This window comes from Notolabrus celidotus, chromosome 17, assembly GCF_009762535.1.
Source record: "Notolabrus celidotus isolate fNotCel1 chromosome 17, fNotCel1.pri, whole genome shotgun sequence".
Taxonomy (NCBI): Eukaryota; Metazoa; Chordata; class Actinopteri; order Labriformes; family Labridae; genus Notolabrus; species Notolabrus celidotus.
In genome coordinates, this window is record NC_048288.1 from 21449193 (window position 1) to 21473818 (window position 24626).

General features: G+C 39.2%; 1 protein-coding gene across 3 annotated transcripts; it reads right to left on the reverse strand.

Moving 5' to 3' along the window:
- Nucleotides 1–611: 611 nt before the first annotated feature.
- On the reverse strand, nt 612–23170 carry ncapg2 (non-SMC condensin II complex, subunit G2). 3 transcript variants are annotated; one of them, XM_034706777.1, is made up of 27 exons: nt 23063–23170; nt 22730–22846; nt 20523–20714; nt 20251–20365; nt 19988–20145; nt 19707–19841; nt 17279–17373; nt 17043–17199; nt 16863–16955; nt 16651–16776; nt 16358–16537; nt 15963–16115; nt 14386–14608; nt 14192–14295; nt 12140–12307; nt 11987–12057; nt 11745–11898; nt 11433–11606; nt 11189–11305; nt 8392–8544; nt 4100–4199; nt 3782–3984; nt 1893–2027; nt 1711–1814; nt 1499–1599; nt 1302–1392; nt 612–1181 (listed from the first exon to the last, which is right to left on the reverse strand). In XM_034706777.1, the coding sequence occupies exons 2-27, from the start codon at nt 22805–22807 to the stop codon at nt 1112–1114; spliced, it is 3450 nt and encodes a 1149-aa protein (XP_034562668.1). In that variant the 5' UTR covers nt 22808–22846; nt 23063–23170; the 3' UTR covers nt 612–1111. The 3 variants fall into 3 exon arrangements, with proteins under 3 accessions (XP_034562668.1, XP_034562667.1, XP_034562666.1); XM_034706776.1 differs by having other exon boundaries at nt 1302–1389; nt 12140–12310; XM_034706775.1 differs by having other exon boundaries at nt 12140–12310.
- Between the last annotated feature and the right edge of the window lie 1456 nt (nt 23171–24626).

Here is a 24626-nt window from a genome sequence, read left to right on the forward strand (position 1 = left end):
GCAGTAAAAGGTCAAATATGCAATTATTAGATTACATTACAAAACAATAATAATTCTAGAGGACATCTTGCGACCCCAACACTAGTGTCTGGCGACCCCCCAGGGGGTCCCCAGCCACACTTTGGGAAACCCTGCTCTAGAAAACAAGTACAATCTGTATCATACAGAGTGAACTGACCAAATGTAAAGAACACTATTCTTGATTTTAAAAAAAGAAGGAAAACAAAAAAATTTAACATTTCAGAAAGAGAATTAAGAAAAAAACTTTGTAATGCACAGATACGTATTTAAAAAGTCTCTATGCATCTATGTTTTACTAAGTGTAACAAAATGTTCTTTAGTAGAGCTTGTTAGTTTTGGTGAATGTAGCCACTGAAATGTAGTGGAGCAATCCATCTAACAAGAGTGAATGTTTGTTTGCACTTCAGATAATGTCAAATAAAAGCTCCACAAATATTGAGTCAAACAAGACAAAGAGAAGGATGCTGGTGTCCTTAAAGATTAAAGGGAGGAGAGGATGATTTATAGCTTGTTTGTTTGTAGAGTTATCACTGAGTAAACTGCTGTACAGGCAAGAGGATCATCTAAGAGAGATAAACATGAAGGTAAAGCATGATCAATACAGTATGTTTTATTCTTATGAGCCGCACACTGCAGCCAGAATGCTGACAGAACAACAGGTACACACAGAGACATTGAAACGTGAAAAAATATATGTTTTCCTGTGAGATTGTTACAAAATATTTGAGAGGTGTAGAGAGAAAGCTTTAGAGAAGATGCCACTTTAATCCAAGACACACAGTTTCTGCAGTCTGGAGAAGTAAGTCCATATTTTCTAACATGATCAATTCAGAAAGAAAGAAAGAAAGAAAGAAAGAAAGAAAGAAAGAAAGAAAGAAAGAAAGAAAGCACAAAGGAGTTGGACCAATGTGAAATAAACATGAAAACAAACAGACACTTGTAATCCACACCAATATGCTTTCAAATCCCACCCACCAAATTCATAATACTTGTTTCAGTCTTTGTTTTCCTGCCAGCAGCTTCAAGTCTGTAACAGCAAAAGCAAAGCAGAGATAAAAACCGCTCTCCTTAGATTGATGAGGCAGATATTTCATATCTGATACGACGTCCTATAATCCAGAATCTCATTCAAGGTCTTCACAGAAGATTCATAAATAACCCTGTGGCAGAGAAGGATGAAAGCGTTGGTCAGAGCAGCATATGAAGCAAAAGATCCATAAATTCATTCACTCATAGATAATCTAAAAAAATCATGTATAATCTCTCCTCCTTCCACTCACCTCTGGATGTCTGTAGACGTGACGGCGTGTTTGTGAAGCTGCTGCTGGACTGATGTGGCTGCGCTCTTCAGACTCACTTTAGACTGACCTGCTAATACATTTCAAAAGTGACAAAGTGTGATTTATGTTGACCAGGAGAAGATGAAGAAAAATGTGTGATCTGCTTCATCAAATGCTGAAATATCACATGAACTCACTGTGTTTGACAGACACCAGGACGTGGAGGACGGCAGCAAGTTCATGCAGACTGCTGATGGCTTCAGAGTCCAAGGACGAGCTCACTTCTGTCAAAAACGCTCTGAAAGAAACATTGATGATTAAGTAAAGGTACCATAAAGTGTATTCATTCTATTTACATGGAGTTAAGCAAATAGAGGAATATGGTAGGATGGTAAAAGATGATGTTCACCTGGTAACAGAAGGTGATTTTAGGATGACAGACAGCAGGACACTGGACAGAGGAGGCATGTCCTCCGCTGACTCTGGTGTGATCACCTCTTCAGGATTGGTTATCTGCAATCATTCAAGTCTCAGTCATTCCTAGGACATGTATGATGCTGATAATAAACATGCTCTGCGTCTCATCCATACCTTCTGAAGCAGATGTCTCTTCTCCACGACGATGATGGCAAAAAGAGTAGAAAAGACGCCGCAGAGAGGCGCTCTGTCGCAGGTCTGAGCCACCTGGAGGAAGTCTGTGAGGCCGGGAACAGCTGACTGACACAGCTGAGTCAGGGCACAAAGATGGACACATTCATACCAAATTAAAAGAAAGAAGTTGTGAAATCTAAAACTTTCACATGCAGGAATAGTTAGAGGTATTTTACACAACTTCAAGGGTTCCAAAGGCTGCTGCAGAAAAAAAAAAAACGTTCCTTCTGTAACCATGATCATAAAACCCTGATGCATGATGGGTCGGATTTTAAGATCTTTATGCAACATCTATACACTCACCATTTTGGGACATTCCTCTCCGTGACACCATATTTCTTGGCAGTTTGACTGTCATTTAACATCTCTACTGCATTGTTTCTTTCTTTTAAAAAAAGGGCATCAGAACTCCACCTTAGTTCACTTGTCCTACTTTTATGCGGTCACCATGTCTCTCCATCTTTCATCCTCCTGACACCACAGTGGTGAGTGACGTGTGGTCTCAGTCAGGAGGGATACACTAGTTTTATGGATAAGAGGCACCGTCCACTGTCGTGACATTTCATTACTGAACCCTGAATAAAAGACAAACGCACTTTTTTAGATATTCCAAGAAAAAACACTGTCTAGTATTTAGGTCATTATATTAGTCTTAAGTGTTCATCAGTTTGAACTTTTATTTTCAATTAAGCTTCACTTGTTTTTTAACAGTGATTTGTTTGTTTTGTTTAGTTTCTATTTTTTGAAAATGCTTAATTTAAGTTGAACTTTTATGGGTTCCTGTCAAGCAGCAACCTCTGCCTGCAAAGAATTGAAGCCAATTCGGAAGTGTTAAAAACTGCAGTTCATCCGCAGTGTGCAGTGTCCGCTTGAGGCTGGCTCTGGAAGTACTGGAAACCACATACACACAAATTCAAAAAAGACTTCACAGGGTCAGGTAGGGGGTCTGGGGGGTAGGTGGGGATATCTAACAGGGAAAGGCCTTGAGGAAAGGTGCGTTTTGACTGCTTTCTTAAAAGTGTCCAGGGTTGGGGCGCCGTGGATGTCGGGGGGGGGGGGGGAAGAGTTCCACAGAGTGGGGGCTACCACACTGAATGCTCTGTGTCCAAAAGTCTGCAGCTTAGTCCGGGGGATGGAGAGGAGACCCAGGTCTGAAGACCGTAGGTTCCGAAATGGGTGACGTCACGGATACTACGTCCATTATTTATACAGCCTATGGTTCCTGTGTTAGTTTCTCGTTTTCTCTGTCTTTCACTGCCATGAAGAGTAAAGGACAAATAACACAGATGTATGATTTCACATGCTGCAAATCTGCTGGTGTAAAACAGCCAGATAAAAAACTGGAGGACGGGAGGAGTTAGTCTAATGGATAGCGTGCGGCTCGGGTTTGAATCCGGCATGCGGCTCTTTCCCGCATGTCAGTCCCCCACTCTCTCTCTCCTAGTTTCCTCCTCTATCCACTGTCCTCTCCTCCCTAATACAAGGTGTAAAAGCCAAAAAAATATAACTTTAAAAAAAAAAAAGATGATAGGTTTACTTTCCAAAATACTGAACACTAAGTATCAAATAGACGGAGATCAAATCTAAAGACATCTTCTCTATATTTTCTTTTGTTTGCTGTTTCATTCAGCGATCGTTCTTCTTTGTAAAGCCTCATTTTTATTTTACTACAGTTGATGAAAATGTTTTTTAAATTCTAACTGGTCTGTTAAAGAGGTATTTAAGAAAAAGACCAGTTAAGGAAGAATAAAAAGGGGTTTGTGGACGACATAAACACAGAAGTAGGTAAATTAAAAAGATAAACATACAGGGATTGAATGTGTATGTACCTGTTTCCCTGTCTCTGGATCCTTCCTGAGGACACGAGCTAACAGCTCTATGACTTTCTGGAAGATGTTGGCCACCACTCCCAGAATGACATCAGTTGGGTCCTCCTGATTTTCCTGAGCCTGGTTGTCGTCTTCGGGTACACAGCCGTCTGCCACCTCCTTCAGAATGGGCAGAACTGCAGGGATACACAGGTAGCCTGCCTCTGGAAATAACAAGGACACAGCAGTGTCTGTAAGGCTCTTCACTGTGTTACAGTGATATGACTCTGAAACTCCTTTCACTTTTCATCTTAACAGCATTCATTTTAAAGCACTCACCTGAGAGGAGTGTGAGCGAGCACAGGTGGAGGATTTGACCTTTGAACGTCTCGTCGCTCAGACCAACGAGAAAAACGTCTCGGCACACCGCCAGGAAACTCTGGTGGAAGACATCAGCATCATGAGGACAAGTGTTTCTCATTTATAAAGTCACTCCTTACAATCTAACCCGTATAAAACACAAGGCAGTCTCGGGTATTGGCCTGTTACAGCTGAATACCAGCACACTAACTGTGAGGACACTGAAACACACACAGGGTTATTTTCTCCATCTGATGGCAGCAGGCGTGTGTTGACAGGCTGGAAAATAATGGCACAAATAAAGAAAATAAGCCCACTTCAGAGTGGCAGAACAGGCAGGAAGAGACATGAACAGAGTGTGCGCGTGTGTGTGCATGTGTGTGTGTGTGTGTGTGTGTGTGTGTATTTGTGTGTGTGTGTGGACTGGAGCAGAACGACGTATGAGGAGTCTAAATTTACCGAGCGGAACTAAAAGTCCTCGGAGTAGGAGGGAGAAAAAAAAAACTCCACCAAACATAATGTTCTGAATAACAACATGAGTGTGTGTTTGTCTTCTGCAGAGGTTGGAACAGACTGTGTTTCAGGAGAAGACAAAAAAGTAAATCAGTGATTTATGAACGAGGACGGATCATTCCCCGTCTGCAGAGACGTCGCCTCGCTCGGCCTGACTTTATGATTTACATAATTGATCTGAATGAAGACGAGGTGTTTTTAGGAAATGCAGTCCAACATGAGGAATACAACCAGTTTTTTTTTTAAATTCCTCTGCATCCATCACTGATCGCTTTTCAAAGCAGCTCCAGAATGAAGTTCAGCATCACTTCAGAAAAATAATGAAATACCCTCTTCTGAAAGCTTTGTGGTATTTCTTTGAAAAAACGATCTGTGTCTGATATTCATCTGAAAAGTATGATGATGAAATAATAACAATAACACCTTTAAAAACAAATGTTTACAAAGGGTTTTGACAAGAAAGCATGGTTCAAATAACATAGCAAAGATTTCAAACGACAGGGAGGAGGAACTTTAACAATGCAAAACAAAATGCAACGCAAGAGGTTAAAAGGAATACTTAAATTAAACAGAATGAAGTGGTGTGACAATAGACCAGTAAATCATTGTTGAGAGGTTTTTCAAGGATCAATAAATAATCAAATAAACATAAATAAATAAATAAAAAATGAAAAGTAAATAAAAAAGTAAAAGTAAATAAATAAGTAAATAAGTTAATAAAAATAAACCAATCAATCAAATAAATATAAATAAATAAATAAAAATTGGAAAGTAAATAAATAAATAAGTTAATAAAAATAAATAAATATGGATAAGTAAATAAAAGCATTAAAAGGACAATAAAAATGTTTTCAGAGTAAGAGGACGACATCACATTAGGAAAATTAGAATAGGTGTTCAGGATAAATTAGGAACATTAAAATAATAAAGGAAAAAAAAATTAAAACTATAAATAATCAAGTACAATTTAAAAAAAAGTAATTATTTGGATAAAAAATAGAATTAATAATAAAATAGAAGTAAAAGCAGTTAGAAAGATAAAGTCACATAAAAGCAAGTCTGTAAAAATGGGTTTAAAGAAGAGATTTAAAAGAGGTCACTGACTCTGCAAGCCTCATCTCCTCAGGAAGGTCTTTCCAAAGTCGAGGGACTCTGACGGAGAAAGCTCGATCCCCTTTGGATTTGAGCCTTGACTTTGGAACGACCAAAAATGCCCCACCTGAGGATCTAAGGCCGCGAGATGGCTCATAATTTATACGCATTTCTGCAATGTATCCCGAGGCAAGACCCAGGCGAGCTTTAAAAGTGGTCAGTAAAATCTTAAAATCTATTCTAAAATGCACAGGAAGCCACTGGAGAGAAGTGAGGACGGGAGTGATGTGATGTCGTCTGTTAAAGCCAGTTAGAAGCCTAGCTGCTGCGTTCTCGACCAGTTGGAGGCCAGAGAGAGATTTATTGGTGATACGGGAGAAGATGAGTGAGTGAATAACTTTTTCCAGGTCAGCTTGTGACAGAACTGATTTGATTTTGGAGATGGATCTTAAATGAATGAAACAGGACTGATCAAACAATCATAAGACACTTTGAAAAGCCCAACGAGTGGGTTATCTTGCTCATTATATCAGATATTTAAAAAATATGTTGTTTAACGTGCTTACACACAAACCTTTTATTCTGATCATAAAAAACGCCTGGAGTGAATTAGACACTTATAATGTGTTATTATGTGGTTGTCCAGCAGAGGGCGCTTCATCTCCAAAGTTTCCAATCAAAGTTCCTTTTCCAAATCAGTCCCTCCACACATCCACTCAGCTAAGGAGTGCACTCTGAAGTCTCACTCCCAGCTGACTGAAGCTCAGTGCAGAAAGGTGGAGGGGTCAGATTCAGCTGTGAGCTTTCACTCCCACAGAAGCAGGAACTTTGTGTAGCCATGCATGTCATAACCAATAACCACAGCATTCTCAAGAAAGAGAAAGACTTCACATCTTCTCTGCTTGCATTTCATGTTTGGTGGACATATTATGTTTAATCTTGTGTTAATACTCTGCTTAATTTGTAAAACAGTCTATTAGAAAATAAAACACTTTGTAACATAAAAGAAAACATGCAGTATACATGAATGGAAAGGTGCGAGTTGGATCCTAGGGAAGCGTGTTGCATTCACATGGGGAAGAAAAATCTGCTCTGTTTTTCTGAATTAAGGACACACCGCTGTAGTAAAATACCATTAGCACTTCAAGGCCACACAAGGAAGTAAACATGCCCCGGTTGTTCAGTTTAATCCAGTTTTATTTTGCTTTGGGTTTAAAACATTGGGAGATACTAGCGTCTCTAAAGGCGTTTTTCCACCAGAGGGACTTTACCCCCTGAACTACGTGCTTTTCGATTAATGGACCCAGGGCAAAAAAGTAGTTCAGGGGTAGATAATCTCCCCCCTAAAAAGCCCCTACTAGGGAGGTAGTACTTTTCAAAGGTCCCGGGGCTTTCAGGGGGCAGAATCTGCAATGCTGAACGTGTCTGATTGGTAGATTAACCGCCGTGTTTTTATTCTGCCCGCCGTCCACAATAACATCACACACACAAGAAGAAGCTGTGATTCACTTGATTTAGCAGCTTTGTAACAGTAGTCTTCTCTCAGCCCACGGTGAATGCGTCTCTCCCGGTGTTACAGTTTTAAAAGTGACCCTGTAAACTGGAGACCTTCAGCTGAACGTGTCAGTGTTTGAGGAGTTTACACAGCTGTTGACTCACAGAGGGAGTTCCTGGGAATGCATATTTAATGATCGTCTAAAGACAACAAGTAGTAACATAGATGATTTTGTTATTGGCTTGTCAACATTGAGCAGACACCTGAGGACTTTGCAGCTGTTGATTTTCAGGTAGGCCTCCCGATAACTTGTTCATTCAGAGAAACTGAGAGGATTTTTTTTTCTCACGTGAAGGCAATACGCTTCCATAGTGTCCTGAATATGTTGAAACATTTTAGATTTTAAATCTGTGTGATTGTTTTATTTTCATCTTTACAATGATGGACAATATGGAACTTTAGTCAAAACCAAATGTCTCCCATGATGATCTATAAACGTTGTTTCATCTGGTCAGTAAGTCAGCATCAGTGCAGACAAGCTGGTGGAGGGTCTAACAATCCCACTCTCACAGGTTTTGGACACCACTCAATGTCGTGGACCCTCCAGGACTGGATGTAAAGGGCAGTTTTAAAAAGGCACAACAGCTCCCCTGAATGGCCTAGACTTTTAGAGCTCCCCTGGTGACTACATGCAGTCATGAAGAAACTTTTCTTTCTGAAGTCCAGCAAAGAAACATCGGTTATTGACGTCCTTTTGGTATTTGATGATTTCTTTCTTCTTCCATCTGTAGCTTTATCAGTCTCAAAATGCACACATCAGTCTAGCTCTGTGTGTTTTCATTTACAGCTGCTTTAGGCAGAACTCTGTTACGAGACTACACCCACCTTGTGTGCCTGAATCTCACGTTTGTGCTGCAGTGGAGGAAATTGTCCCATCTCCCTTAATGGAGGCCACACACATTTCCCCCATTAGCCCAAATTAAAAATCTGTTGCTCACTGCAGCCCGACTCATTCCAGCTCCAATGATTGCAGTTTGGCAAAGCTCTATGAACACTTAGACACATATTTGTTTAGACTTGATGGCTTTTAGAGGGCTTCCTCCAGGCTGAAGTGTTGGACAGAGCGAGTGTATGAAATTAAATCTATGTTTGCAGAAATAGGAGAGCTCACCTCAGTTATCTGTGCAGCCAGTGGATGTTGTTTCTCTGAGTCCTTGTCCTCATCGTCTTCACTGACAGGTTTAGTCAGGAAGGGCAGAACCCTCTCAGCTACCCACGCTGCAACGTGCTCCAGAGACTGCAGGTAGTCTCGACCCTCTGAGGACTGGAGAAGAAGCAACTGGTTACAACTTTGTAAGCTTTTAATTTGTCATCGCAATTATAGTTTTTCTGTCGCTCACATGGAGAAAATAATCAATCAATCTTTATTTATATAGCGCCAAATCACAACAAACGTTATCTCAAGACTTTTTACAAACATTGTCGGTCTAGAGCCAACGTCATGCAGGATCAGACTCAGGATGTTTTCGAAACCGCCTACTATACTAGCAGTGTAGGTGCCATAATATTTATTTCATGTTTTATTTGTAATCATGATTATTTCCTTTTCTTTGATCGACTTCATTTCCAGTTTTGGGTTCATGGGCCTGGTTTAGCTTTTTATCTACCTGTTCAGTTGTGTGGCAGAAGGCAGACAAAGAGGGTGAGTGGGTTTGAATATTTTTTGTTGACCGCCATCGTCATCGTCATTATCATCGTTTATTTAGATATGTTTTGGTATTTGATTATTTTGAGTCTTTTGTTAATAAATACAAAAACTTTCCATGGACTTCGATTTTGATTTATGGCAAGACGCGTCACAAACACGAGCTCACTTAGTCTTTGCAACACTTTTCAATCTTAACTGCTTCAAGCAGTACGTACTGATTTGGCCAAATTTCAGTATCTAGTCTGTAGTATGTAGGATGTGAAAAGGACCAAAATCTGCAGTATACCAAAACTACCTGGATGTTGTACTGATTCAGGAAAATGTCACGGGCTGTTTCCGAAACCGCCTACTATACTAGCAGTACGTACTGATTTCACCTAAATTCAGTATGTAGTAAGTTTTATGTGAACAAGAGCAAAATCTGCAGTAAGCTGAAACTCCCCAGATGTCTACTGATTCGGGAATATTTCACAGTATGCATCGGACCAGTCTGCCTCACGTACTGTTTCCCATAATGCACAGCGCTCATTCCGCTTTTTCTTTTTCCTTATTTTTTGACGGGAGGAAATCTGTTTTTGGATGTGTGTGTGAAGGTAATTGAATTACATATAAACCACTTCCTAACTTTTTAAATCATAAGTGATGCTAACGAAGCAGTTTATGTATCAACTTGGCAGTTGTTTACTTCCGCTTTCCAAAACTGGAAATTCAGTGACGCTTGGCCCAGCGTACTGCAGACCAGATCGAACAGAACACTCATACTACATGTAAGAGCCAGATTCATGTTTTGGGTCAAGCTGTGAAACACATTGTTTATTGTGCCACAAAGTGTCATCGTTTTGCTCATTAAGGGCACAGGTATAAAAGTACGTCACCGCCTGGGTATCAGATGTGTGTCTTGACCCGGAAGGGCAGTTGGTTTTTGACCGTTGTCGTTGTTACGTTGTCACGTTGTCGTTGTTGCCTTGTCACGTTGTTACGTTCGATGCTGTGATGCTGCGTCGGCAGGCGGCATGGAGAACCGCGTCTAAAATGTTTATACGTGCAATGAATGAAAACTTGTGGACGCTGTCTAACACTTCGTACGGTGATTCAATAAATGGATTGTTTTGTGCTGCAAACCAGAGTTTCGCTTAAGACCTGTTTTTTCAACAACTACAGTAAACGGTATTGTATGGACAAACAAATGACAGTACAACGCGTCAGCCAAGTCATTCCCGGGAGATATCAAAACACACCGGCAGCTTTAGTACAGGACTAAGCTTCTATACTACATACTAAATTCAGTAGCCGGCCGTTTTGAAAACAGCCTCAGTCTAATCTCATCTCAATCCACCATGAGCACAGCACTTTGCAGCATTTAGCAAGTTACAGCGGCAAGGACGAACTTCCAGGCAGGCAGAAACCTCGAGCAGAACCAGACTCATGTTAGTTAGACATCTGCCTCGACTGAGTTGGGGTTGGGGTTGGAAATAATGAATTTGGAATTTGGAAAAAAGTGTCAAACACTTTGCTTTGATCACAAATCAATGATGAAGTTACCAGCTCTTCTCAACGTCTCAACCCTGAGCTGGAACAGTCCAGCGCAGCTTTGCTGAAAATATAAATCCATAAAGTTGCAGGACTTTGGTGAACGTTTCTGTCTATGAAGTTTCCAAAAGTAGTTAAAAAGTTGTCGTCGTAATATAAACCAGTACTAAGAGTGTCTTGTTTAGTCTGTCTTCATTGGAAAAGTGTTAAGTTTCATATTTTATTTCACAAAAACAAGCAGCACATCCCAGTGTTTAAAACAAGTGTGCTGACATTTTCTTCCACTTTATTTTGGTTGAAAATGATGAAATCAATTCCAAAATTGTGGCGGAAACATTCCCGCCTGAGCTATTTCCATCTTTTCACATACCTGATAACTTTAACTCATTTTTCTACAATTGTTTGATCCTGTGTAGGATCCACTCTTCCTGTGCCCTGAGACAGGTTTGATTTCAAGTTTTGTTTTCTGTAAATTGACAAAATCAAACTGCCACTACACTTCTGTTGATAGTTGTTTCAAACATTACAGACGGTCAAAACAAGCTCATTCTTTCCTCTCATAAAGAAGTGTCCGTTTAAAAAGATGACAACTAATGTAAGTATGACTTCCACTACCTGAGTAAATGTCTGATAATAAATTATTAGAGCCAGTGGGACCTCTGTTCTGATTATCTTCTAATACAGTTGTTTGCACTTATTACTGCAGAGTCATTAAACTTCAGAAACTCACGTAATGCTGCAGATGAGCACCGAGCCGACTGTGGTACACGAAGACTTTCAGTGCGGTCTCCACGTCGGGACTTTTAGGATTGTCAGTGGTGGAGCTGAGGTGCATGTACAGCACTGACTGTAGAGGCAAACACAGAGGGAAGATTTTAAACACATTGTTTATTCTGAGTTTAAAATGAATCCAAACAGAAAAAAAGATTTACATACAGTATGTTCAAATAAAATACAAGTAATGTCTCATATACCTTCCAGTTTCCTAGAACTGTGTGGAGCTGCTTCAGAGGCCGCTCACCAAGAGCGAGGACTTTCTCCCGTGTTGATGTGTGGCTGAACAGATACTCAAGATAAGCCAGAGCCAGGACCGGCTTGGCCTCCACCGTTTCCATGATACGCACCTTTCGACTGCTGCTCCCGTTGTCCTGAAGTTGAAAGGATAAAAAAAAAAAAAAGACATAAGGGACATTATTTTGACTTTTAGAAAGCCTGTAGAAATCAACATCACATCACTTCAGCCCTGCAGGCTCCTGTCAGAGCTGCTGTCTGATATGTTTACTGACCCCTTGTTTAGGCAGAGCCTCGGTGAGCCAGTCGGTGACCAGCTCGAGGACATCAGCCGCCTGGCCCCAGCTGCACATGCAGTCCAACAACTGGCTGTACTGTGCAGGTGTTGCTCCTGACTCCATCCTCCGCAGTCTGGACAGAACGCCACAGCTGAGAACAGGGAGGAGCGAGGTTAGATCAGGTCAGAGGAACAGGACAATAAAGTGAGTATATTAAAGGTGAAATTAGAGGGAGACACCTGAAGGTCGGAACTGCAGCTGGAGGCATTAATGAGGCGAGTTGTACGAGAGGAACCATGCACTGTTCATCCTGAAAAACAAAATAAAGACTTACACATACACGATAGAAAACAGAGGGTAAAAATGCAAACATAACGTGCAGCTTGAAGTACCTCAAAGGTGTGGAAATATTTGGACATGACACTTCCAAACTTGGCGAACGTATACTTCTGGGCCTCTTCGTTCAGCTTCAGCGCCTTCTCAACACTCCTCCACAGAATCACCACGACCTCCAGCAGACGGGACGTGATGGCCGTGTCCTTCCCCAGCAGAGGTTCAGCCTGCTGAGAGCAAACTCCAGTTAGGGTCTTCATTAACTCAGACACACTGTCTATACAAATGTTACTCTGTTTCAAACATGCTTGCTACTGGAAGCTCATCGAGGGAGAAGAATAACTTTTTGAAGAAGAAAAGAAAGAGCAGGGAGAACTAAAGCCTATTGTATGTTTATGTGACCCACTTCAACTTCTGAGCGAAACTGTTGCCTCAAGACAAACTGTTTTTATTTTTGGTTTAATTAATTAAAGCTCCTGTGAGGAAATTTCTGTTTGTGTTGATTTTGTTGCCCCCCCCAGTGGACAAAGTGATACCTCTTATCTCTTTGCTGACCTTTTCCTGTGCAAGTGTAACACCTGGTTTATACTTCTGCATCATATAGATGCTGCAGCCTACGTCGTAGGTCTACATAGCCCTGTTCCAACCGCCTCAGAAAATGTACGTGTTGAAACAACGCAGACTGCAAGCCCTGTGATTGGCCTGCCAGGCAGCATCATATTTCTCCACAGTTGACATACAATTAAATCTCCATCCACATCTATTCTCTATTCTTCTTTGTAATACTTGCTTTCTCACAGGAGCTTTAAATTACATAAAAAACATCTTTTTTTACTGTTGGTTTGACAAAACAAGTGATATAAAGTTGCTGCCATGACATGAGATTGACCCTGATTACTGTTTTTAACTGTTGACGCTATAACTAAACAAATAACTGATTACATGAGAAATTGACTGGTAGATACATCTGAAACATCCACAGTGAAACCCTTTGAAAAACTACACTTACGGTCCTAAGACATACCTTTTTAACCTGGCTTTTATTTTAGAGTCATTTATTTTTATCCCTGAACTGCATTATTACCATTATTACCATTGTTTTAGCATCATTTTTATTTCCATTTTATTCTATCTTATTTTTCTGATTTGTCACAGATTTTATTTTGTTGATTTTATTGTAATGATTACATTTTTAAGTCCTACTTTGTTATTGCTTTCATCAATGTTGTTTTAGCCTTCTATCATTTTACCTCTTGCTGATTTCTGTCCCTAAGCTGTGGAACTCTCTGCCTCTGGAAATGGAAACGGCAAACTCTCTGGGTGTTTTTAAAAGTGAACTTAAGACTTACCTTTTTAATCTAGCTTTTAATTTGGAGTAATTTATCATTTTTATGATTACTTTTATTATTATTTAAACCATTACTATTTTAATCATTTCTTTAACATTTATCTATCTTATTTAATTATTTATTTTTCTGTTTATTTATTGTATTCATCTGATCTTGTTAACGCTACCTTATTTTAAACTTTTCTTTCCATTATTACTTATTTTATTAATTTTATTGTGTTGATTTTATTTTATTTTTAAGCAATTTATTTATAACCATGTCTCTTATAATTTTACCATTGCTGTTGTTTTCTGTCTCTTCTCTTTTGTGAAGCACTTTGGGCTACATGCTTGAATGAATGAAAGGTGCTATATACAAAAAAACTAGTTGAGTTAAAGCTATTTCTTTAGCAACACTGAACAGTATTATTAATGTATGGCTATTGAATGAGAGAACATCAGATTTCAAAGGTGTATCTGATAGAAAGGCTGCTGAGAGTGAGGATACATCAATCAGAATACAGCTTTTTGGCCCATTTTTCAACCGCTAGGACAAAATGTTCACTTACTGCCTAACATATCCCACCCACTGACAGGAGCTGTTGTAATGAGATCATCAATAATACTCACTTCACCTGTCAGTGGTCGTAGTGTTCTGTCTGTATATTCTACTGCAGTCTTGATGTGGGAAGAATCTCTCAGAGTTTACCTTTCCAAGCTAAAGTAACGTTTAAAATCACTTCATGTTAAATTAAAATACTGTTAGCATAGCTTGTCTTCTTACTGCGCTGTTCTCCTTGTTGCTCTCATTGATCTCAGACAGGTCGTTGGCGTTGTTGCTCTGGATGCAGCTGTTCAGAACCCGACGTATCGCCAACATCAGCTTTACTGTACGGGAATAAATTCACAATGATTCACTTCAGATGCAACAACTGCCATGTTGTAGTTTGGTTGTCGGTTTGTGAACGCAGCACTTACTGATGTTGGTGGGGGCTGTGTGTTTGTGGGCGTACTGGTAGAACTTCCTGGCAGCCATGGGGTTCATTTGGATGAGCGTGATGCAGCGACAGCACCACTCCCGCTCCGGCTCGTTGACGGGGAAGAAGGACTTGAAGAGCAGGTCCACGATGCGTTTGGAGACTGAATGGGAGTCGATAGCGAGGCGGGCCAGCAGGTGTTCCATGTTACACACGTCCCAAAACTGAAAGGTAAATAAAAACACTTCTTACACATCAACTTAACTTGTTTGTGGTACGTGGATTATTATCAGTGGCGCTGAGTGTTTAAATCTGGATTTGTACAGAATAGATGTCAACTTCCCCTCACATACACAATACCTGGGCGGACCACCAAAGTATGTAATCAGCTGATTATCAGCCTATCATTTATTTATTTTTCTGTATGTGTGTGTGTGAGACCTTGTCCTGTCAGTGTTGTATTGTTGTACTAAAATTTTGTTTAATTAATAAATAATAGTAATAAAATAATAAAAAAGGATGTATGATATAAAATAATTATAATAATATAAATCAACATTTAGTATTGTACCCTTCCTGACACAGGTACAGCGTCAGGTTGTAGGAAACAATGCTTCCTCAGTTTGTAACAATATAATACATTAGGCCAACGGCACCCTAACATGTTTATCTCTAATTTAATTATATTACTGTAAATATTTCATATGAAGTTAATTTATTATTGATGTGGATATTGCTTTTTTTTGCCATGATTCTTGAATCTGTTCGTTACACTCCCAGTCATTAGCATTAATAAAACTAAGGATTTTTAATGAATGGTATTAGTTTGAGAATGTGTGACATATTTTAGGGATTACATTTTTTCCCTGCAGTTTCTTGTACTTCCAGAACTTTCTTAATAGAATAAATGATATAAATAGAATTAATATTGAGTCTTATAAGAATCAAATATAAAATGATCTCTCTAGAAGGGTCTTTTGTGTGCTAAGCTGACTGCATTTTAGTTAATAATTCAAAGAAGCACAGAGAAATACATTTCAAAACTGTTGTAAAAGACTCACAAGATAATAATAATAAAAAAAAGATAAAGATCTGTAAGCCTGGATTCAAGTTTACGTGAGAGTTTATTTACTTTAAGCTTATTTGCATTCCTCACTGACTTATCGTTACCCTGAATGGGTACGTGGCTATGTACGTGTGCAGATATATGTTTCTAAATGTTTCCTTGTAGGCGAGGGTGTATAAATGTATATAGATGTAAACAACAACGACCCTTTGTTTACCAATTCTAGCAAACTACCTTTATTCACAATGGCATTGATAAGCTTTGAATTATCTTTTACAAAATATTCATTTCTCTCACCTCATTTTATAAGAATGTTGAGACAAATGTCTTATACCTGTTTTATGTACCTCTTTACTTTCTGAAAAAATGCTTCGTTACTTTGACTAGATGCAAAACATGTTTCAAATTGTACTGAATAAAAACTTAAAGAAAAAAAAAGGAAAAAATAAGAAGATAAAGAACGAGCTGTTTGAATTTAAACGAAGCAAAAAGAAAGTCTACAAAAACATTACCTTGGCTGCGCGCACTGCTTTAACCTTGATGAGCATGTCCAGGAAAGCTGTGCGGACTTTCTCCGAGTTGTCGTGAAGGCTGTACTTCAGAGTGGGCAGCAGTTTCTCCAATATTGGATGACTGAGGGCGTTGTCCAAGACAATGATCAGGCACTGAGGAAACATCACACAAAACACAAGTCCCTTAAGATCCTATCTACTGCCATTCTAAACAGTCAGGTCAATTCTGCCTGCAATGAGAAACTGCTTCCAATCTGGCTTCATCAAACCTTAGAAAAAGAGTGTTCGCTTACAGTGTTTTATTCTGTGATTTGAATCAATTCTGTGGGTTATAATACTTAGATCAAGGAGCAGATTTAAACCCTAAGTGACTCCCCATGTAGGAGGTTTCGTACCTTAAAGACAGAGCATCGGACATCAGCAGAGCTGCTGTCAACTGCAAGCTCCATCACCAGCTTCTTCAGGAAGTCTGTGATGATTACAGGAGGGAGGAGCTCCCAGCATTTAGCCAGGATCTTACAGACTCCGAGGGTTGCGTTGGAGCGCACAGTGGGGTGGGGGTCATCGAGGAGGCCCTGGGGGGGCACAGATAGGTGGTTGTTATTTTGCTCAGAGGAATAAATCAGTGTCAGTTTGGTTTTGATTGTACAAAACAAAAAAGTTGCAGGATGTTCTGAGAGGTTCTCACCATCGTTGTGTCCAGCTGCTTCTGAATGGTCTCATCTATGTTCTTGTTGTTCTGCTCCGGGTTGTGGATCGGGAACGCCTCGGTGAAAAGCAGAGTAGCATTCGCACGCACCTCAAAGTTTGGAGCCTGGAGAGATTGTACAAAAGAATCATCAGACGAGAAACAACCTCTAAAACCCTCATGTAAAGACAGCGTGACATCTGTTTACATACACTCAGAGCTTTCCAGAGAATGGGCTTGTAGAGGTTATAGAGCATCTTGTCCACCTGGTGACAGCTTTTCCTTGTGTGGAAATAACTCACAATCTGAAAGGAAATCAAAGAATAAACACACATTACGTAACGCACAACCTGACTAAGAAATGTGTCCATTAGGTTAAGAAACAAGTCTACCTGTCGGACTTTGGTGTACACAGGAGATGATCGATGAAGGAAGATGGCATTCTGCATAAAATCCTGAATGCACGAGCTCTCAATCTGCTCCAGAAAGTCCCCACTCGCCTTCTTCCACGCTCTGAAGTAGATCTCCATGATGTGAGCAGTCATGGTCCTGAGCAACGCAAACAAGTGGTGAATGACATAACGAGACAAATGGCGCACAGACCGTGGTAAGAGAGTTTGATCCTCACTTGCTGTAGAACTCCAGCTGGTTCTTGATGGTGCCGTGGATCACCCAGATGAAGTTGACGTTCCAGCTGAAAAGAAAGACCAGGAATCGCTTTCCCTGGGAGAATAAACAAAAGACGCTTAGTAGGGGAGAACGGGGTTGGTTGTCACACGGGTTGGTTGGCAGGCACACTCGTTATATCTCACCATCAAAGGGCACTGTCTCTCAAATTGGGGTATGGTCATTTCCAGAGTTGGGATCAGAGCTCACCTACATAGTCTTCTCTGGAGTAAGACAGCTGAACTTGAGGTGAGAGGGCTTTTTGTATTTTTCATGTCAAATTGTAAATATTCAGCTCCTCAGTATTTTTCTTCTAGGCTTTTAAACGATGGGTTTATAACAAAACAAGTGTTACCCTTACAAAGTGTGAGGGGAAAGCTATAGTTCAGATTTTTATTAGCTAGCTAACTACTTGTTAGATGGTTGTTAGCCTTGATGCTAGCAAAAAATTCTAGTTGGGGTTGATCATCACATGTGACAACCAACCCCTATGTTGGCAAAATCATGCATGGTGAAATGAGTTGGAGTGTGCAGACCCTACATTTGCCATCACTGTAACTCAGACAGTGACTGCATGTAGCCTAGTTGAGTAGGCCATTATTGTTCGGCCTATTTGTTTTGTTCTTTATGTTGTTATATAGGCTGGCCTAAAGATGTGTTTCCTGTTCATGTTCCTCGCTCACTTTATGTTAAAATGCATTAAGTTATGTAGGCCTATCACTTGTCAGTGCAATTATACTTTCAAATTTAGTTCTGCCTTCTTGCCTTTTTTAAAAGTTTTTTCCCATTGAAATATCATTGTGACAACCAACCCCATAGTGTGGGACAACCAACCCCATAGTGTGTGACAACCAACCCCATAGTGTGTGACAACCAACCCCATAGTGTGTGACAACCATCCCCATAGTGTGTGACAACCATCCCCATAGTGTGTGACAACCAACTCCATAGTGTGTGACAACCAACCCCATAGTGTGTAACAACCAACCCCATAGTGTGTGACAACCAACCCCATAGTGTGTGACAACCAACCCCATAGTGTGTGACAACCAACCCCATAGTGTGTGACAACCAACCCCATAGTGTGTAACAACCAACCCCATAGTGTGTGAGAACCAACCCCATAGTGTGTGTCAACCAACCCCATAGTGTGTGAGAACCAACCCCATAGTGTGTAACAACCAACCCCATAGTGTGACAACCAACCCCATAGTGTGTGACCACCAACCCCATAGTGTGTGACAACCAACCCCATAGTGTGTGACAACCAACCCCATAGTGTGTAACAACCAACCCCATAGTGTGTGACAACCAACCCCATAGTGTGTGTCAACCAACCCCATAGTGTGTGTCAACCATTCCCGTGACGGGGTTGGTCGTCACAATGTGTCAGAGTGTCTTTGATAGTTAATTGCCTCTTTGTTACACTGAGTTCGAAAACGAGAGGGATACACATTTCAAGCCAACACCTTAAGCTTCAATTTAATGTAGGAATGACTATTGAAAGATGTTTTGATGATGAGCAATCATCAAAACAGTAAAAAGTGTGACAACTAACCCTGTTCTCCCCTACTTTTGAATCAGACCCCAAGGTGCGTTTTTACTACATGGCCTTTGGTTGCACATGAGAATTCTCCCTTTTTAATTCCTTCTTCTTTGCTATTGGTCTCAATACTTTCTTTTTTACTATTTCATGCATCTAACTGTTTCTAATTGGTGTAGTGTTTTAAAGTGTTATTTTTTATGTTCTGATTGTACAGCACTTTGATCAACTCTTGTTGTTCTTGAATGTACTTTATAAATCAATGTGGCTTGGACTGGAATAAACACAACAAATGATCACACTCCTCCACTGTACTAGCTGCCTGTTACTTTAAAAATCATGTTACTTACCTACAAGGCCTTACAGAACTTGGCACAGTCAAACATCACTAACTGCCTTTTATTTCATATCTGATTTCCAGCTCTCAAGTCTTCCACTGTCTTTCTTTTGGATGTTTCCTGAACATGACATAGCTCAGAATTCAGCTTCGGTAGCTTTCAGTTTTCATGTCCCTGAGGAACAGCCTTTATCAGGATCTGAGGACAGCAAACTGCCTTGAAATTTTCAAAACAAAATTGAAGACATATTTGTTTAAATTGGCCTGGCAGGGTTTAATTTTGCTACTTTAATGTTAGCCAATTTTTTGCTTTGATGGTCTGTAATTGCCTGCCAATGTTTTCATATTTTCATTTGTTTCCGATTGTTCTGGTGTTTCTCATCTTTTTTGAGCTGCTTCTGTGCAAGAAAGGTTCTACTTAAATAATAATGGTTATTACAAGGCTGGCAGCATCATAAAGTCACAACCATAAGACTAAGGAAGGTGATGGTTACATATCCGTCTACTCACGTCATCATTTCTGATGTAAATAGGTCGATGAAAACACTGAATCAACAGGTCGATTATCTGCCTGTTGTCCTCTGCCGTGTAGTCCAGACTCAAAAGCACGTCATGCAGACTCCACACTCTCTGGATCTCAACACTCTGACAACAAAGATGGATCATTAAAATAAAGCCTTCTGACCACAACCACAACAACAACAACAACAACAACAACAACAACAACAACAACAACAACAACAACAAAAGGCTCAGTATTGATTGATCTATTCTAAAGTCACATCACTGACCGGTTTCTTTAAAATGAAGCTCTTCTGAAGGGAGATGAGGAAAGCGGTGCGACCAAACTTTTCCTTCTCCTTCAGGCCTTTCTTCCACCAGGCTTCACACAGATTGTGGATGAGGAGCTGCAGAGGTCCCTCCGAGACAGGCAGCGACTCCAGGACAGCTGAAGGAAAGACATGTACAAAAGACGTAATCCATAAAGGATAAAACAAACAGCTCACTGAGGAAGCGTCAATTTAGCAGAGATGAAAACAGTGAAGATGCCAACCATGAAGCTTGTGTGCAGTTTTCAGCAGGGCAGTGTAGCTGTCACCATCCTGTAGGACCTTTACAGAAGCTGAAGCCACAAGTGTCACACCATCCACAACAGCCATGACATGTTTCTGAGGACAAGAAAATAAAAGTGAGAGATAATCCATGAACGTAAAACCAAGTGGTTTCAAATTCATGTTATTTTCCATGAGTCGTAAAGCAACACAATGTGAAATTATGATCCCTTAAAAGTATTTGCAACAACTGTACACAAACTAGTAATCTCACAGGGTCAGCAGCAGACTCTACTTCCATGCCCTCCTCCCTGGGCTCCTCCGTGGGCTCCTCCCAGCGCTCAGGAGGTAACTCCTGCAAGACGTCCTGCAGAAGTGAAGCCAGTTTTCCCCACAGAGTCTGTCTCTGGTCCCGGGGCATCTCCTGCACGACCTCCTCCACATCGAAAGGCTCGGTTTTGTCTTTCTGCAAAGCACACAAGGAGAAGCAAGGTGAGATGAACAAAAGGTGGACACAATAACGACAAAACACTTGAAAAATAAAATTGTAATTTTACTAGAGAAAAATCAGCCTACTTTGTAGGTGTTGAATGAAAAAGGAAATGTTTGTCCACAACTTTACAAATCATTATATTTGCAAACTTTTGCACATCATTGTTCTCTTTCTGGGTTTTTGAGGCGTTGGTTAGAGTTTAACTTTTGGGTTTTGGAAATAAGTCATATTCAGAACTTATCAAAGATTTGTGAACTAAATTGAAAGGAAACATGAAACATAAAACATTGACAATAACTTTCAGATGATATTATACAATTTCATGTCACATTTTAGTAACTTAACAGAATTTAAAGTTGCTAGCTGAAGGTTGCTTTCTTTAACAGTGTACAGAACAACAGTTTAATGAAGAATCAAAACATCCTACACATTATGGTCTGATTTATATGTTTAAAAAAAACATCAATGAAGTGTTAATTCACCTTCATGGTTATTTTGAAAGATGTAGAATGGGTTGTATCTTGAATTGCATCCATTTGTGTTCAAACAAGAGTTCCCAAAGGATCCAAGGGTTGCATTGTAACACCGCAGGGAATTAGAGGAAGAGGCAAAAAGTACCTTCTACAAATACTGTTGACATCAGCAGTCAAATGTATCACAATTAAGTGGTTAAAACCAGAGCCCCCCATCACTCAGTTTATGGATTGAGAAAGTTTCTGAAATACATCTGATGTAAAAGATAACATACTCTGTGAGACTGTAGAGCAGGGGTGTCCAAAGTACGGCCCGGGGGCCAATTGCGGCCCAAGGTCCATTTAATTATGGCCCCAAACTTCCATCTTATATTGTTTTATTATAGCAAAGAAATTAATCACCTTCTGAATCATCTGTACATTTGCAGTTTCTTTAAAACGCACAAACAAAACTAAAGTCAATCCAGAAATGTCTCAAAAAGCTTCATATGGACTACTTTTATAAATTCAAAGCTCTGGATATTCTGCAGGAATATAATTAGGAGGAAACACAAGAACTCTTAAAGTTGACAGGTTTTTTCAAATTAATGTTTTCATCATGAAAATGTTCTTGATGAACAATAAAAGTTCAGAGGATACAAGACAAGATCAAAATTATGAAATTGTGCAGAAAAGGCAAAATTTGGTGCATAAAAAATTGTTCAGAATGCAGGACAAGAATGATTTAGTTCTTAAAATGTTGTCTGCTGGTCAGAAAAGTCTTAAAAACAACATGAAATAGAAGTGTGATGAAATCCAGATCCTGATCCTGTCATAGAAAAATAACGAGACACTATTTTTCCCCACATTGCCCGACCCGAATGAAAAACATTCTACAGAAGAAGATAAAGTTTGATCATGTTTAAGTGGCTTGTGGAGAACTGAGGACTTCCTAGTTACTGATTTATTGAGAAAAACATGTAAAATAATTGTTATTAAATAGAGATTTCATATATAACTTTCATGATTCCTAAGTCTCAGTAGGAGCCACTGGCCCTGAAGTATTCTGACAACATCAAATGTGGCCCTCTTTGAAAAAAGTTTGGACACCACTGCTGTAGAGGGATGTATTTGCTGGAAGGTGGAGCCCTGCCTTGCCTTGTGTTGGTGAAGTTAAGTGCTCTTTTTAGTTTATTTTATTTATTCACTTCTTTTTATTTTTATTTTTCTCTTTTTTAATTCTCTCTCTCTCTCTCTCTCTCTCTCTATATATATATATATATATATGTGTGTGTGTGTGTGTGTGTGTAATATTTACTCTTATTTGTTAATTCATTCATAAAGGTGTCTTTTGTGTTGTTTATCATTACATTATATTTTATGAAACCATATAGCAACAGATACAGTAAAGATGTAGAAATTAATGTTTTAAGTTGCTTAAATCATTTTTACTTTGATTTGTGATTATATGAAGTATATTTCTCAGATGTTAGCTATTTAAGATTACTGTGGTTTGCATCGCATGACTCTACTTACATGGAGTTGGATGAAGCGAAGGAAGTCCTCTACATGTTCCTTAGAGGCAGCCTCTAAAAAAGCCTCTCGCTTTGACATGTTGACGACTTCCAAGTGGTTTGAAGATCTCCAGTAAACCTGCGATGAAAAAAAAAAACAGCAGCTTCTTTCAGCTTTATCTAACTTCTAACTATCTGACGTTAATAAGATCAAAACAAACATGGCAGACCCGTTTGTCATTGCTTCTGTCGCTTTATTTGCTAACGCTAATCATTCTTGATCTGTTCTCCTGGTATTATAACTACTTCTTATCTTAAAAGTCTAAAATAACTATCCAAAGGCTGCAAAGTTTACCAGTTTATGTGTAGTTCTTCGAGCTGACAACAAATGACAGCAAACTCCAACAGCAACCCGCGCAAATTCGTAATACGTTAACCGGGGGTGACGGCCCTGTGCGTCATGACGTCATGAGTCTAACTATGGCAAGCCAAAAGGGACAAAGTTCTTTTACTGAAACTACAGCCTACATAATGCTGTCCCTGAATTGCCATTTTTGGATAGCATCAGCAAATGAAAAAAACACACAAACCTGGTATAAGGAAAATAAATTAAACTATAAACAGACTTCTGTATGAGGGGGTATATTGCCTACATAAGTAATCTGATTACTTCCTTACTTTGAGAAAGTATCAATCAATCAATCAATCAAGCTTTATTTATATAGCACCTTTCATACAAATCAAATGCAACCCAAAGTGCTTTACAGCGATTGAAAAACAAGAAAGAAGCAGATATAAAACAATGGCATATTAGGGAAAAATAATAATAGTAATAATAATAATAATAATAATAATAATAATACAAATTAAAATAACATAAAATAAAATAGAGACTAATGCACACAAAAAATGAAATATGTGTAATTAAAATAAGCTAAAGCATCAAAATTAAGAATACAAATAGTTATAATAAGTAGATTTAAAAAGGGTAAGGATAAGAGTTGAAAATAAAACTAAGGCTAAAAATATCAACAAAACTGAGTCAATAAATAAAACAAATAAATGAATGAATAAATAGATACAAAAATAGAATAAGATAACAGTTAAAATTACTAAAATAATAAAGCAACATTTAAATCAACATTACAGTAAGGGGTAAGTAATACAATTGTTAAACCCTACATAAAAGCCAGACTGAATAAATACGTTTTTAGTTTAGATAGATTTTTTTACTACCCCAAAATCCCTTTGTTCAGAAAACACTACACAAGTTCCTGCATTGCTTAAGTACTTTGATTACACGTAATCCAATTACACATGTAAAAGACATCTGATTACATATTATTTCATCAGTCTGGAGAACTTAATCTGAGTACAGGTATACTCTGGTGAAATTAATCTCATCATCTATTTTCCCTTCTTCACTTGCCGTACAGAGAGTCATACCATCCTATCATAGCCTGTTTAATAAGCTCCACTGTTTTGAATGTTGATTCTTGTCATTTGCTTCTGCTACCACTTGATGGCGACAAAGCACTGGACATATTCTGAGTGCCGTGCAGATTGTGGCGTCATTCCCAGAGCAGTTCCTGGGTATGTTTGTACAGAGGTATAACACTGCAGTCACCTTTGTTATTTCATTTATATAGTGGGAGATGTGTCATAGATCACACCTTCATTCTCAGGGGAAATTATTCTAGTAGATTGAATTCAGTGATTTGCACTTGGGCACTTTGGCATCACACACACAGGCATCTTCAAATGAAGGAATTGAATTAATAGAATTGTTTGCATCTACTTTTTTGCTCTCTGAGATTGAAGATCATAAATTCATGAAGACTAATTAAAACCATTCCATATTTAAAAATAGTTTAAAATTCTAATAAATGTGTAAATACTGTTGAGATGCCACATATTAA

Coding starts and splice junctions, on each gene's coding strand:
- ncapg2 (XM_034706775.1), bottom strand. CDS start 22,807: ATGTCAAAGCGAGAGGCTTTTTTAGAGGCTGCCTCTAAGGAACATGTA. Junction 11,899..11,986: donor GCTGCAGTTCCGACCTTCAG/GTGTCTCCCTCT, acceptor CCCTGTTCTCAG/CTGTGGCGTTCTGTCCAGAC. Junction 11,306..11,432: donor CAGTTCTAGGAAACTGGAAG/GTATATGAGACA, acceptor TTGCCTCTACAG/TCAGTGCTGTACATGCACCT.